Genomic DNA, 15,098 nt, shown 5'->3' with positions numbered 1-15,098 from the left:
TTATTAAAATTTTAATTAATCGTAATTGCGCCCGAGGAGCAAAAAACACCACCGACAACAGGCGTGCCAACTCTCAGCCCACGGCAAGATGGACTGGAAATTGGTCGTTAATTGTAGGAAATCGCCTATTCTGCCACTGTTGCCTGCCCCCATTTTAGAATAATCGTGTGACATTATGCAAACTTCCTCCACATTCAGCTGGCTCTCCAGGGTTGCATGCACTGCAAACGAAAATTACGTTTTTGGACAAACGTCAATTCCCACTTGTTTATTTGGCCTTGTTGAATAATTAAAATTCAGACGCAGATTAAATTTACTGATGCATTAGACAAGTTCTCCTGAAATAGTAAATGTAACTTGTTACTCAACTGTTACCAACATCTGTGTACGAAACTATTTTATTCAGGGGGTAAAAGTTGGAAAGTTGTTTCTAATTAACCTGTGTACTAAACTTCTATTGATCCAGACTTGAGAGAAACGTTTATTTTGTTTATTTCTTGAACGTAATTACAGAATCTTATGCATAGAAACACCTACAACTCGGCCTTATTTCTCACTCCATCTAAATAATTTAGGACCCTCCGATGCGTGTTCAAAGTCATGCGACCAATACTTTCTGCGAATCTTCTAAATTTGGTTTTTTCGCTGAGAGAACCGTCGCAACCAATGTGAGAATCAATAAACGCCCAAACTTTCTTCGAGTCGATGTCGAAGAGTTTGAACTGCTGCAACATATTATCCATCATGTCACTACTGCGGTATAACTCGAGAAAAGCGCAAAATTCGTCGTAGGAAAGTGATTCCATGAGAGTTTTCGCCATGAGGAGATAGTTGTAAACCATACTTTCATCTTCCTCTGTAGCTTGTGGCGGGGAATGTGCAGGTGCAGAAGCAGTTACAAAAACGACTAAAGAAACAACCTGAAAAATGTTACCTGAATTTGTAACTGTGGTAGTACCAAATTCTTACACAAATCAAGGTATTCATTACGTTCATTTGAAGCACAGCCATGACTAGCTGTATTTTCCAAAAGTGACACTACTAGGTAACACGTTTTTGTCTTATTATCTGAATTGCTAATCGCCACGATAATTATGAATGCGCACTTACCTTTTAATTACAAAAGTTTATAGGCTAGAGTACCACCAAACAAAAGCACTTTTGATAAGAATTATAAATATTCATAAACGACTACCTACACTACAGACGTTAACAGTAGCAAAATTCTAGTTATTGCAATGGAAATATGATTTCACGAATGACCATATTTTCTTGACATCACCAAAGTGATTTAAAAACTTGCCAACTGAGTCCAGACGTTTGTTAGATTCTATTTGCTTCAATATTCTGCAGATTGCACTACTTGAAATTGTGTTTCTCAATTTAGTTGTTGTAGATGAAGAATTATGACGATTTGCAGAGGCCATGCACACACTCATTAATTCCAAAACTGAGATTAGCAAAACTAATGCAAAAATTATACGGAACATTATTATTATTATTTACTTAAACGTAGAAAGTGGTGGGTAATGTGATGCAATGAATGTGGTTAATAAATTGCTTACTTTACTGTTCGAAAATACGTATTATGTAGGTAACGATAAGCAAATGATGGACTTTATCGCTTTGTAAAAGACACGTCATATATAATATTACTTGTTTCTTGTTCATTAAAAAAAAAATGAATCAGCACTCGTTAATGGAAGAACGTTTTATTTAAGACTTTGACAACAATAAGTAGACCAATAAATAACTTTTGTAAAAAAGTGTAAAAAAGAAAAACGTGACCCAGTAGATAAAGTAAAATAAAAAGAATTCGATCATATTTAGTGTGAAAGAAATACTCCAAGTCAAACTTTTTCTCTTTCACCAAATTTTGAGTAGGTCGTAGTCTTGTCAAATTTTGAACTTTGTCATTTGTCCCAGTCAAAAATGAAGCGATTTAACGACCAAGCAAAACAAATAATTTTAAATGTGGCTGCAGAAATGTTCCGAAAAATCTGTTTACAAGCTACAAAAAAGTCTAGGTTTAAGTGACTTTGAATACAAGAAAAATATGTCTTCTACTCTTCTAGAATTAGTATTGGCATTGTGTATTGAGGCTGCCACCTTACCACTGTCATTTCAATACTATTGAAATAGTATGGTCGAAAGTTAAAAGAAATTATTATAAGATCATTCCAAGAACCAATTCTTCCCCTAATGATGTTTGTGCAATTTGGTAAAATGTGATTGATCAAGTTTTGGCTGTACATTGGAACGATTACGTTAAACATACTGATAAAATAATAAATTGTGCTTGGGAAAATAAAAACGTTTTAGATATTTCAGGACAGAATGAAATGATTATTAATATTAATAATTAACTAGTCAAACGAGGACTTACCGAAGTTCGACTGTAATTGTCCTAGCCGCCTCATCCGAAGAGATAACTTACAGGTAGCTTCGCTTGCCTCGATAAATGCCACAAGAGTTTAAAGAATAATTCCCTAGATGGCCCTCCTCCGATCCTGCGCTCCTTCCTCGTTGTCGTGTCTACGCCATTTGTTGAAAGAACCTAGCAACATCTAAAAAAGGGGTTTCTCCAACATGCTTTTCAAGCGTGAAAAAACAGATTGTCTGGGTAGGGGGGGTAGTTATCTCTTCGGATGAGGCGGCTAGGACAATTACAGTCGAACTTCGGTAAGTCCTCGTTTGACTAGTTAATTGTCCAACGCCGCCTCATCGCTCAAGATAACTTACAGGTAGACGTTTAAAGAAAGATGTTGCGTTCCACACATACAACCCCCAAGAGAAGTCATGAGAAGTTTATAAAATGCTTATGGAATATATTGATACAAATATATTTGGTCCCTTAGGCTGAACACTAAGCACAATAAACAAAGGAAAGAAAATAATAAAGGATAACCTAAACAAATTCAGTCTTTTAGCATCGCACAAGCGAAGGCTGTTGATTGTGCGAGAGGACGGTTATAAAACCGAGCAAAAACGGATGATCCCGAAGACCATCCCGCTGTTTTTCGAATAACATCCCAAGATAGGCCGCTACGATAGGCTGCCGATGTTGACGCGTGTCGCGTCGAATGTGCACTGAAAATTGAAGTGTCAATTCCTGCAGCCCTGAGTGACCTCTTTATCCACTGGCTGAGGGTTTGTTTGTTAGCTGCCCTATGAGGGGGCCTAATTGTGACGAACAATCGGTCTTCCTTACTGCGAAGATCTGCGGTACGTTGGAGATAAGTCGTTAGTACAGAGGCTACGCAAATTGAGGGATTCTCTTCAAAGAAAGGAATCTGTAAGCACGGTTGTGTGTTTGTCCGCGTTGAGGTTTTTAGTTCATCAGTAATTCGAATCTGAATCTTGTCGGGATTAATGTGAATGTTAGACAGTCGAATTAATGAGAGAGTCTGAATGCGGTGTCCTGTTATTAAGGCTAACAAACAAATGAGTTTATACGTAAGATTGGTCAAGCTTAGTGAGTCATTTGGTGAGTATCTTTGGAAATATTGTATCACCAACCCTGGATCCCAGGTGAAATCGTACTTGGGGCGTGGAGGTCGAAGTCGTGCTATACCCTTTAAAAATCTTTTTATGTGAGGGTCATTGCCCATGTCTCCTGGTAAAATTAAGGCTAACGCTGACCGATGTGAATTGAAGGTGCCATAAGCCACTGCTTTGGTACTGTAAATATGTTGCAAAAAAGTCAGTACCTGAGTCTTATCCGCAGTGTAAGGGGATATTGCGTGCTGGTTACAAAAGTCCCACCACTGATGGTAAGTCGTGTCATACTGCTTTAGAGTGGTGTCCGTTATAGAGTTTAACATGGTTGGTATGACTGCCTCTGGTATATTTTTTAATGAAAGAGCGTGCCTGACAACCGCGCGGCCACCAGGGTAATTTTGAGTGGGTGAGCCGCCGAACTGTAAGGAGAAGTTATTAAGTCTGGTGTGCTGGAAAAAATAATAGGTTCGCTAGCAATGAGTTTGCTGAATAGTGGGAACCAAACCTGCGTAGGCCAGTGCGGCACAACCACAATACCTGTTGCTTTTTCGTTAATGATTTTATTTAAAACCCTCAGAATCAGCGAAAATGGAGGAAACGCATAGAAGTTTAAGTTTTTCCAGGAAATTGTAAATGCGTCTATCATGACTGCGCCTGGATCTCGTTTCCAGGAAACGTATTTTTCACATTTAAAATTTGCATAGGAGGCAAACAAGTCTATTTCCGGGGCAGAAATTGTGGTAATTATTGTGTGAAATGCGGCACCTGACAGTGACCATTCTGTTTCTAACGGCGGAAGTTTACGTGATTCTTGGTCTGCAATCGTGTTGTTGTCTGAGCTTATGTATGAAGCGTAAAGCCAGAGATTTCGTTCTTCAGCCCATTGCCAAATTTTGCGTGCTAAACTACATAAGTCCGCAAACTTAACACTACCCATTCGGTTAATGTACGAGATTGCTGTTGTATTATCCGACCTAATGAGAATGCTAGCTGATTTATAGCTATTAGCAAAACATTGCAGACCATACTGGATCGCCAGTAGTTCCAAAAAATTAATATGTTTAGTTTGTACATTCAGTGGCCACCAACCGTTAGTGACTTCCCCCTGACAATATGCCCCCCACCCGGTTAAGGAGCTATCCGTAAAAATTTCTAACTCAAAATGATCCTGTCGGATTTCGTTATTGCACCTGGTGGTGTGGAGCAACCACCAATCGAGATCTTCGAATGAATGTTTCGAAAGATGCATATAGGCGTTGTAGTTACCGTTTGTTCTGCGTAATGCTAGATATTTATCGCGTTCCAAACGTTTGGTATACAGCCATCCATATTTTATGGCTGGACATGAAGAACCTAACACGCCAAGAGTGTGTGCCAATCTTCTTATCTGAAGTTTCTTCGATAGCTTGATTTCGTTTACGAGTTTTAAAATTCGACGCTGTTTTTCGTTGGGAAGTTCTAAACTCATGCTATGTGAGTCAATAATAAAACCTAAAAAGGTACACCTTGTACTAGGGATCAGAGAACTTTTATTATAATTGATAAGGAAACCCAAAGATTCTAGCAGTGTTGTTGCAACGTGTATATGGCTTTGACCTGCCTCGTAATTTTCACTTAAAATGAGGATGTCATCTAAATAATTCAAGCAAAGTATGCCCGCAGACCTTAAATACTTAACTACTGGTCTCATAATTTTTGTAAACACATAAGGGGCGACTGAAAGCCCAAAGGGCAGACAAGTAAATTCAAAGAATTGATTCTTATATTGGAACCGTAGGTATTTTCTGTGATTTGGATCTATCGGAACTAAAAAATATGCATCCTTCAAATCAATGGAACTCATAAACCAATTTTTCTGTACAAGTTTTGTTACAGACCTGATATCTTCCATTTTGAAATGGGGAGGCGCAAGAAATTGAGTAAGACCTTTTAAGTTCAAAATAAATCTGTTCTTGCCGTTAGGTTTTTTAACAAGAAAAAACGGTGACAACCATTGACCTCTCATAGGCTCACAAGGTTCGATTGCTCCCTGTTTTTGCAGCTCCGCGATAACTGGGAGGATGTCTTCCTTATCATGTGACCTCGTGCCTGGTTTAATGCTACGGGAGGCCTGTGGTTGTGTCACAAAAGGGATTTTGTAACCCCGAATCCATTGAAGGATGGAGTCATTTATGCTGACAATCTGCCACTGTTCAGCAAACTTGCCTAATCGGCCTGCGCAACCTACCTCTGTAGTTACATCCGGCGTGTTCTGTAGCTCTGGCCGCGGGATTTTCCTGAGCGAGACGCTTGGAATGTCGCTTGCGACGTCAACAGTCCGCTCCGGCGTCTCGATGTTCGGATTGGACTTCGCCGGTTTCCCGACCCAGAGGGTGCTACCATCACTGTGGACTTGGTAACCCCCCCCCTTTTTTCCGGTTGCGACCTTGGAGCTTTTGCCGCCTTTAAGTCCAGGCTAGATTTTTGGAGGAACTTGGCGGTTTTTATGCGGTCGGCGAGCGCCTGTCCAAATAGAAATTCGCCGGGCGTGTCCTCCTGCAGGACGTCCTTGAGCGATTTATTTAAATTCTGGCTTATATTATAGCGGCGATGCTTGGACATGGTAAAAAAGAGGTCCGTGAGCAGTCTTCCGGTGTCCGCTAGCAACGAAAGAATGTTATCGAAGTGTGGCGGTTCGTTTGATGCGAGAAGCGCATTTATGGCCTGTGCTAACGGCACTAAACCTACGCCCAGTTGTGTTTGGGCGAGGGTCTGATACTTGTCTTTTTTGAGTGACAGTTCGGACAAAGCAGGTTTTATTTCGGGGTTCAAAGCAGGCGCCTCAAGTCGCGCGCAATTAATAGGAATTTTGTATTTGGCGAGCAGGTCGTTTCTTGTTGTCGCCTCCAAGCCGTTCGTAAGCACATGCGTCCAGCGGGACGCAAGCGCCGTGTGCAGTTGACATTTGTCCGTCGTAGCGGCGGACGGGTCGGCGCCTAACACGTCCAGAATTTCCTGTTCGAGCTCGTTGTCATTGCATACGAGTACGACATCGGCGTCGGCCGGTTGCGGTTCCACGGATTTACTTAACTGCGTCGACGGAGACGTGGGAGTCGGACATCGTACTGTGCCACGATCATCCCCGTTCTCGTCGGCAGAAGAAACCGGGCGGGAGCGATCGCTGTCGGGAGATCGGCGATATGGATGATTATTACTCGCGCCATGGCGAGATACTCGGTCTTGTAAACACCGAGCGACAGAACGGCGTGGCGTAGCCCGCCTCTGTCGTTTTACCTTGCGCTCCAGGCGGCGCAGACGTTTGGCCAGTCTTTTGCATGTGGCGGCGTCATCACTTAAAGAGGATGCACTGGACGACGCCCGTCTGCGCGGCGATGTGGAACGGGAGCGTTTTCGGCTTCTGTGCCCCATTCTCACCTAGCTAGAGAGAAAAAGGGGGGTTGGAGGTTAAATTATGAGCGATACTTACGGTTGATCCGTACCAATCGCGAACTCTTGTTGACAGAACGAGCACAAGAAAGCGAATGGCGTAGACACGACAACGAGGAAGGAGCGCAGGATCGGAGGAGGGCCATCTAGGGAATTATTCTTTAAACTCTTGTGGCATTTATCGAGGCAAGCGAAGCTACCTGTAAGTTATCTCGAGCGATGAGGCGGCGTTGGACAATTCGATATGTTACAACTTGAAACTTTTTTTTATTAAAGCAACATATTCGTAACATAAGAAATCACCTACGAAAATTTACTAAATTTTCACGACTATACTGACAATTCGAATTAGAACAGCGAAATTTTAAAAACCTTAGTCTTTTCGTCGGCCGGTGAAAAAACCGGCGAAGTTTATTTTACATATATATAGTTTAATGAAATGATCAAAGTAGATTATGAACAGAATCAAACACTAATTAAACATTAATAATATACAATTATTTTGAATGTTCGTGGAAAAAAATTGAAAAAACCTCATTTTTTCTCCTGCACGAAAAATCGAAAGGAAAAAATTGTCTAAACATACGTACATAAGGAAAAAAGAGTGCATAAAAAAATGTTTAAAAAAAACAACACCCAATTTAAGATAAATGCAAAATTCTGATCTTTAGGCTTCTTCTTCTGCTACAATTTAGCGAATTCCCTCATCTTCATTTACAAACCCACTGAAACAAAAAACACATGAAATTTTTGTATACACCAAGAAAAATATACAAGTTAACATCAACTTTTTACCTACATACCTACTAATTTTTAATAACGGTGCTATTCAACATTACACAGGTTTAATAAGTATTTAGATAAGATGTAGAAAATACTAATGAGTAAAAATTTTGAAATCGCAATATAAAAAAAAATCTATAAAATACACCCAAAAAGAAGCGTTTCGGAGAACATTTGCCTAAAAATTCGCTAACAAATAGGTACAAGGAAACAGAAAATCGATATTCTCACTCCATAGAAACCAAGAGAAATTGGACCACGTTAACCAAAAACGTACTAAGCGACAAAATTGCAATTTGGGTAATACTAGAGTAAACTTTCATTAAAATTTTGCGCTTGGTTCTTTTTTGAGAAAACCATATTAAATTTATTATTCCGTAAAAAGGCACTAAGTAATTTTTTGAAAAATATATATATTTATATTAATTTAACGACCTGCTATAAAAAGGCACATATGCCATGAAACAAAAACAAAAATGATTAAGTTAAATTTGTTTCCCCTAATTCGAAATCGATATCGTTTGAAAAACCCTCCACATAAAATTCGCAGTTTATTCCCCGTAAGTTTTTGTAAAAGAGTTTTGCATCCTCGGGAATAAAAAGACATCATGTTTTTAGATCTGCCAACTTTTTACGCAATATTGTTTTTCCATTGGGCCATAATGTAGACAGTTTTCCAAAATTTTTAGAAGTCCTTTTATGCATTAAAACTTCATTGTAAATCTCATTTTCCTGATTACTCTTCATAAAAATAGAAAGCGGTTTATCTTTAGAAAGTTTAATCACTCTTGTTTTCAAGCATCTAATTTTTTGTTCATGTATGCCTTCTATTTATGACACTAGACTCTAAATCGGCTTCACTACAAAAATGTTCTTACTGCATAAACTAAACAATAAGTGGATTTTTCTTTCTACCATTTAACATAATATTGGCGTAATCTTGTGGCGTATATACTTAACGACTCCAAAATCTTTGTCATTTGGTAAAAAACTATGTTCCGAAACAAAAAATTTCAAATAAATCGTTTGTTAAGTAGAATGTTGCTATAAAATTGATTTTGACATGAATACAGTTTTTATATTACTACTAGCGGAACCCGGCAGACGTTGTCCTGCTTGTGTATATATTTACTTTGTATATATGTGGATATAAATGTATGGTCTGGAGCGCAGAACGCTATCTCCTGTGTTGTAGGATCAGCCAAAAGTTTGCCGTCGCCGATATCCAAAAGTTGTTTGGCAAATATTTGTGCAGAAACATCTCCAAGTAAATGCACACGCATATTGGTCGACAGTGTAATTTTTTTCACATGTCTCCAGAGAGACGAATTTTTCAGGCATGCATTCAACTCGTCTGCTGGTGTTGATCTAGGAATCACGGGCAAAGTTTGACGGAAATCACCTGCGAGCAGGATCAGAGCTCCGCCCAGTGGACGTTCATCGCTTCGGAAATCTCGCAGAGTACGATCAAGTGCTTCAAGTCCTTTCTTATGGGCCATAGTACATTCATCCCAAATAATCAGTTGGCATGTTTTCAATACAGTTGCCATTCCAGTTGTTTTTCCAATGTTGCAAAGAGGATCAACAGCTAGATTTAAATTCAATGGCAGCTTGAGAACCGAATGCGCCGTGCGTCCTCCATCGAGTAATGTTGCTGCAATCCCCGACGATGCCACAGCCAAAGCAATCTCATGTTTCATTCGAATTTCGGCGAGTATCAAATTGAGTAGAAATGTTTTTCCTGTGCCTCCTGGTGCATCAAGAAAAAGAAGTCCACCATTTCCGCCTCGCACATGCTCCATAATTGTGTCGTATGCAAGTCGTTGATCGTTTGTTAAGAGCCTTTTCTGAGTTTCAACATAAACTTGTAGCGCATCGACGTCGTATTGTTTTTCTCGCAATACGTCTCTATCTATAACATCGTTTCTGTCACGTTCCGGTGAAAACAGCTCAAGCTGATTGAGGATTTTGTTGTTAATCGACATACACACATCCTCAAGTGATATCAGTGCTTCATTGAAAATGACTTCCGAATACTGTACATCCAAGCCGGGATTATTTCTGCGTGCTCGGAGAAGTATGTCTTCGCTCATACTCTCTTTGTGTTTTTCCCATAAACCTTTCGGATCAGAAGGTGCGCAGGTAGTCAAAATTATGGCAAACAGAGTTCGTATTTGATGGGCATGACGTGTCTCAGATACTTCTGCTAATGTGTTGTCCCAATGTTGATCATTTTCAAGCAAACCAAGTTTAAAACATGCTTCTCTGTATGTCTCACACTCTTGACCATCGATTGTTTTGATTGCTTGAAACGATGTTGGTCCTTTGACCACGTGAAGCAGCATTCCCAAATAGTAGCATTCACCATTATTTGGATGAACAGTATATACTCTTCCCAGTGCACCAGTAGAAAATATGCCAGCTATAGAAGAATGCCTGGCGCCTCGTTTTCTTCTGCAAAATTTCTTCGTCGATTGATTCCAAGTGTAGTACTGCGGGACTTCGTGATACATTAATGTTTTTGCGAATTCGTCAGTTGCACACAATTGGAAAAAAGCGGTCAACGTTGTATTTGTGGATCTGCAACTCGTTGGGGTGCGTTGTCTTCCGTGAAGTAGACTCGTTGACCGTTTTCCAAGTGAACACTGAGATGCATGACAGCAGGAAAGCGTTCATGAATGTCGAAACCAAGAATTCTCCATACAGCTTCATTACTGCTAATGTAACGTCCCATTTGAAATTGCTCGATTTCATTGACGGGCGCATTGGGATTCGCAATTCCGAAAATTGCCATATCGCTGCCTTTATTCACGTATTTGCATATGTATTTTATTGCCTTAACTGAATTACAGGACTCCACGTTGATATGTGCATTGAATGATTTCGAAAGGATAGGAGAGTAGGGCACAATCCATCGGTTATCAACTTCGAAATCAACGTTATTGATTTTGATAGTTGTGATGTATCCTCCATCATCTGGTTTTCGTCGTCTGTACAACGGATAACCGTCGCCACCAGTTTGTGTTTCTTGCAGCAGCTGGCGTAGATACTTTTTGGTGCATTTTCCGTCTTTCATGCATGGCGAGTGTGGGTTGTGTCCCCCACATGGTCCGTGAATCATATTTTTTTTCACAATTTCAAATAATTCTGGATCTTCTTCTGCGTTGGGCAGCTCAGCAGTAATGATATCATCAATTTGAGTTGGAACAATTTTTTCAACCAACCAAATTAAGATATGAGCATGTGGTAGACCTCTTTTCTGCCATTCGATGGAATACATCCAACAGCGAGTTTCTCCATATATATGGTTCTTAGTGATGAGATCCATAAAACGTATCAATTTTTGTTTGAAAACTCTCGCTGTGAGGTCATGCCGATCAGATGGTTGCTGGCCAGGCAAAAGTAAATCTTTGATTTCACACCAAGATGGATTGCACGTGAACGTGATGAAAAGATCTAGACGTCCATATCTGCGAACATATGTCAGAGAATCCTGAGCATATTCTTGCATATGTCTTGGACTTCCAGTATACGAAGCTGGAAGTATAACCGTTTGTCCAATATTACCAATTGTTCCATCATTCGCGATTGCATCTCGCAAATGAATATAATCTTCGACTCGAAGCTTCGATTGATTGTAACGAATGTAATTGAGTCGTTCGCTTTCGACTTTGGCGTACATATCAACGATGAATTGTTGAAAAACATGACGACACTTTAAGATATGGTTGGATTGTTCGGCTCGAATCACGATGCGATATGCATAAAAATCCATACAACTGACTTTTTTCGTTGTCGCAGCACCTGTGACGGGATGAGTTTGATACAATTCGAGATGATAACCGTCTTCTCCTCGCGGAAATAGAATTGGATATTGAAGTGCGTCGTACGATCGATGTGTTTCAGCAATACGTTGCTTGGTTTGATTTCGCCTGCTGATAACAATATCTCGCCGAGTAATTTCTGTACCGACAATTACAGCTGCTACTTCAGGGGCTATTGGAGCATTGAAGCGTCTTTCATGCTCATTCGATGGGGTTTTGTCTGCTCTGATAATGAGTTTAAAGTCATCCGCTCTTACATTCTCCAATGCGGATTTGAAATCTCGGACCAAACAGTTGTGCTCGTGGAATAATGCTCGTAATTCAGCAATAATCTTTCGATTTGTTGCTATACTAAATGCGCATCGTCGATCAATCTCCTTCTCCACATTGTCCATGAAATAAATTTGCAAAAATTGCGGATCTTCTTTGGATACTGGAAGGAGTGAACCAATCTGATGATACACTTGTCCTTGCACTTTAAATGTGGGCATAAAATTATTATATCTCACAATATTCGTCGCTCCAAACGATGTCATCTGAAAGCATGAGTTGTATTTCCGAATATGCTGTAGAAAGTGTTTGGACTCCCGAGTAACTCCAGCAACGTAAGTGAGCAGTGGTTCTGGTGGTTCAGTCAGTGGTGGTAAATTGATTTTGCCATTGGAGCAACACATGCCAGGCGCTTCTTTTTGAAACTTCAAAGCGCGACAGTGTAGACACAATTTAGTCATCGGACCAATGACAACATCGCGATGCATTTTGTAGTCTCAGGGGCCAATTCCAAGTTGGTGGCGCAAGTCACTGGTGCAGCGCAACTTTATAATGCTAATTTGGGTATCAAATGCTGGTTGCTAGGGGTGACGGAATAAACAAGCGCAATTTTTCGAGATAAATTGCGCCAACTTGCACTGCCTACTAGAGGTGCCGCAACTCCATGGTGCAAATTTCAATGAAAATTCGACACAACTGCGTTTGTTGATTCCGTCACCCCTAGCAACCAGCGTTTGATACCCAAATTAGCATTATAAAGTTGCGCTGCACCAGTGACTTGCGCCACCAACTTGGAATTGGCCCCATAGTCTTTATCGTAATTGAACGCTGCTTTCTTGAGATCGATTCTTGTTCTTGATCGAGTCTGCCGTGAGCGTTCTGCTTCACGTCGTGTGTCTCGCTCTTCTGGTGTTGCAGAAGCTCTTGACGCAGACGCTCTTGCTCGAAGATCTTCAACACGTACGTCATGCTGTTGTGATGTTTCGGCAGCTCTTGACGTAGAAGCTCGCACTCGCAAGTTTTCAACTCGTGCATCTCGCTCTTCAGATGTTTCGGTAACTCTTGACGTAGACGCTCGCACCCGCAGGTTTTCAATTCGTGAGTCTCGCTCTTCGGGTGTTTCGGCAATTCTTGAAGTAGAGGCCCTGATCCGGTCAGTTTCCAGTCGCGCGTTTCGTATTTCAAAGGTTTCACCAGCTCTACTGGCTGCCACTTGCTGCGCATGTCTGGTTGATCTTCCAATGTTTGATTTTTTGGGTGGCATTTTCAATAATCTCCAGTCATTAGACAGATGACTCGTCTACCAACGAAGACAATGTTGTCATTGATGCCGTTGATTCTCTAATTTCATAATGCTTTGACAGGTGCATTTTGGGTGGCATTTTCAATCTCTAGTAGTAAAATATTCTCCATGGTCAAATACCAACGTATATCAATTTTCATGAGGATCGGTTGATTGGTACAGAAGTTGATGTGTTGCAGCGCCATCTAGTGGCGACTTACAGCAAAATGGATAGGGCGAAAATATTCTCCATAGTCAAATGCCAACGTGTACCAATTTTTATGAGAATCGGTTGAACGGTGTAGAAGTTGATGTGCTGTAGCGCCATCTAGTGGCTAGTTACAGCAAAGCGGATACCACAAAAACCTTCTCCATGAAAAACCACTTACATGTGCCAAATTTCATGGTGATCGGTCAAACGATTTCGGAGTCTATCGATCACAGATATATATATATACCAACATCCATTTTTATATATATAGATTTTGACGCCCACAAGAGTCAGGCCACAGAGGCAGTTCTGTTAAACCCATTTGGTAAAATTTTCAGTAGGTATTAAGCTCTTAAAAGAAGATCCCACCTTTTGTGCGCCACGACCTATTTTCATTTTTTCCAAATAAAATAGTATCCTTTCCTTGTTTTACCAGAGTAAATACCTTCGTTATAAAGCCAAAATTGACGCTTATAAAACACTAAGTTTGTAGGATAGTTACAAGGAAACAAAGCACTGCACAACCAATTAAAAAAAGTGCTGTGTCGCTTGGTACCTTTTTGATTGAATAGTCAAACGAGGTACTTACCGAAGTTCGACTCAAATTGTCCTAACAGCCTCGTCCGAAGAGATAACTTACAGGTAGTTCTCTTGGGCCCCAATTTTACCACAATGTTTAAAGAAGCGCAGTCGGTAGTCCGGTCCTGTAGTCCCCACTCCGCCGCACACATACTGCGTGGAGCGTCTCATGAGTCATTAGTTTAAAGTGACAAAGGACGATCGCAATAACATACATAGATAACGTGGGGTTTACAAAGTGAGTTCTGGGTTGGGTGGGAGTTATCTCTTCGGACGAGGCTGTTAGGACAATTTGAGTCGAACTTCGGTAAGTACCTCGTTTGACTATTCAATTGTCCAACACAGCCTCGTCCTCAAGATAACTTACAGGTAGTCGTTGAAAGACATTGCGATCGGTGGAAATGCAACAGATTTAATGTCTTTAGAAATAAAAAGGGACGTTATATAATTGAAAGAACAGCCGCAGCAAACGTCGTGAATTGACCCAGTGGTCGATTATAAAATTTAGCAAAAACACCAGAGGCTTCTGACCAACCTACGGTTTTCTGGATGACGTCTACCGGAACCCCCTTCCGATGAGCAGCTGATGATGCCGCGTGACGGGTGGAGTAGGCTGTATATTTCCCGATGTTATTTCTGGAATCTTGTAATATCCGTTGTACCCACTTGCTGATAGTTTGCTGGCGGCAGAGTACGGCGGCTTGGTGGTCAGAAAGACTTGGTCTTCACCATTACGCATAGCCGCTGTATTTTGCAAGTATAATTGTAGAAAACTTGCAACGCACAAGTTGGGTTTATCCGGAAAGAAGGGGATGTACAAACATTGTTGTTCATTCGTACGAAAAAATGTCTTAGTTTCATCCACAGTAACCACTTGAATCCGGTCGGTGCTATGAATATTGGAGACACGAATTAGGCTAAGAGTTTGGAGGCGCTCGGCTGTTATTAATAAGAGCAGGGTGCATAGTTTCCGGGTAAGATTCCGCAAGGAAACGTTTCCCGGAGCAAACTCAGTTGTGTGGAGATAAGCTAGGACGATGGCAGGGTCCCAGGTGAATTTGTATTTTGGTTGCAGTGGTCGCAAACGCGTGATACCCTTCAAGAAGCGTCGAATTTTTTCGTCGGCACCCACAGTATTTGCTAGGATAAGCGATAATGCAGATCTGTGGGAGTTAAAAGTCCCATAGGCCGCTGACTGAGTGTTGAAAATGTGCGTAAGGAA

The 15,098-nt window shown here is 40.8% G+C and overlaps 4 protein-coding genes across 4 annotated transcripts; all 4 read right to left on the bottom strand.

Annotated features, from left to right (window-relative positions):
• Positions 1-468: 468 nt before the first annotated feature.
• Positions 469-1,067, bottom strand: LOC135128348 (uncharacterized). The gene is made up of 2 exons (XM_064055260.1): positions 970-1,067; positions 469-920 (listed from the first exon to the last, which is right to left on the bottom strand). Exons 1-2 carry the CDS (start codon positions 1,009-1,011, stop codon positions 534-536), a joined length of 429 nt encoding a protein of 142 aa, XP_063911330.1. The 5' UTR covers positions 1,012-1,067; the 3' UTR covers positions 469-533.
• Positions 1,068-2,918: 1,851 nt separating this feature from the next.
• Positions 2,919-4,969, bottom strand: LOC135128186 (uncharacterized). The gene is made up of 2 exons (XM_064055080.1): positions 4,007-4,969; positions 2,919-3,950 (listed from the first exon to the last, which is right to left on the bottom strand). Exons 1-2 carry the CDS (start codon positions 4,967-4,969, stop codon positions 2,919-2,921), a joined length of 1,995 nt encoding a protein of 664 aa, XP_063911150.1.
• LOC135128347 (uncharacterized) lies at positions 3,867-7,075 on the bottom strand. Its single transcript, XM_064055258.1, has 3 exons — positions 6,968-7,075; positions 5,729-6,915; positions 3,867-3,920 (listed from the first exon to the last, which is right to left on the bottom strand). The coding sequence occupies exon 2, from the start codon at positions 6,907-6,909 to the stop codon at positions 5,737-5,739; it is 1,173 nt and encodes a 390-aa protein (XP_063911328.1). The 5' UTR covers positions 6,910-6,915; positions 6,968-7,075; the 3' UTR covers positions 3,867-3,920; positions 5,729-5,736.
• Positions 7,076-10,270: 3,195 nt separating this feature from the next.
• On the bottom strand, positions 10,271-13,028 carry LOC135128185 (uncharacterized). The gene is made up of 3 exons (XM_064055079.1): positions 12,596-13,028; positions 12,271-12,335; positions 10,271-12,229 (listed from the first exon to the last, which is right to left on the bottom strand). Exons 1-3 carry the CDS (start codon positions 13,026-13,028, stop codon positions 10,271-10,273), a joined length of 2,457 nt encoding a protein of 818 aa, XP_063911149.1.
• Between the last annotated feature and the right edge of the window lie 2,070 nt (positions 13,029-15,098).

This window comes from Zophobas morio, unplaced genomic scaffold (genome assembly GCF_036711695.1).
Source record: "Zophobas morio isolate AGI-343-1 ecotype UQ-CSIRO unplaced genomic scaffold, CSIRO_AGI_Zmor_V1 ptg000012l, whole genome shotgun sequence".
Classification (NCBI taxonomy): domain Eukaryota; kingdom Metazoa; phylum Arthropoda; class Insecta; order Coleoptera; family Tenebrionidae; genus Zophobas; species Zophobas morio.
This window is presented reverse-complemented; position numbering and strand designations above follow the sequence as displayed.

Coding starts and splice junctions, on each gene's coding strand:
- LOC135128348 (XM_064055260.1), bottom strand. CDS start 1,011: ATGGCTGTGCTTCAAATGAACGTAATGAATACCTTGATTTGT. Junction 921..969: donor TAATGAATACCTTGATTTGT/GTAAGAATTTGG, acceptor AACATTTTTCAG/GTTGTTTCTTTAGTCGTTTT.
- LOC135128347 (XM_064055258.1), bottom strand. CDS start 6,909: ATGGGGCACAGAAGCCGAAAACGCTCCCGTTCCACATCGCCGCGCAGA.
- LOC135128185 (XM_064055079.1), bottom strand. CDS start 13,028: ATGCGCAGCAAGTGGCAGCCAGTAGAGCTGGTGAAACCTTTGAAATAC. Junction 12,336..12,595: donor GACTATGGGGCCAATTCCAA/GTTGGTGGCGCA, acceptor GCGCTGCACCAG/TGACTTGCGCCACCAACTTG. Junction 12,230..12,270: donor GCATCGCGATGTTGTCATTG/GTCCGATGACTA, acceptor CGCGCTTTGAAG/TTTCAAAAAGAAGCGCCTGG.
- LOC135128186 (XM_064055080.1), bottom strand. CDS start 4,969: ATGAGTTTAGAACTTCCCAACGAAAAACAGCGTCGAATTTTAAAACTC. Junction 3,951..4,006: donor TGCCGCACTGGCCTACGCAG/GTTTGGTTCCCA, acceptor TATTTTTTCCAG/CACACCAGACTTAATAACTT.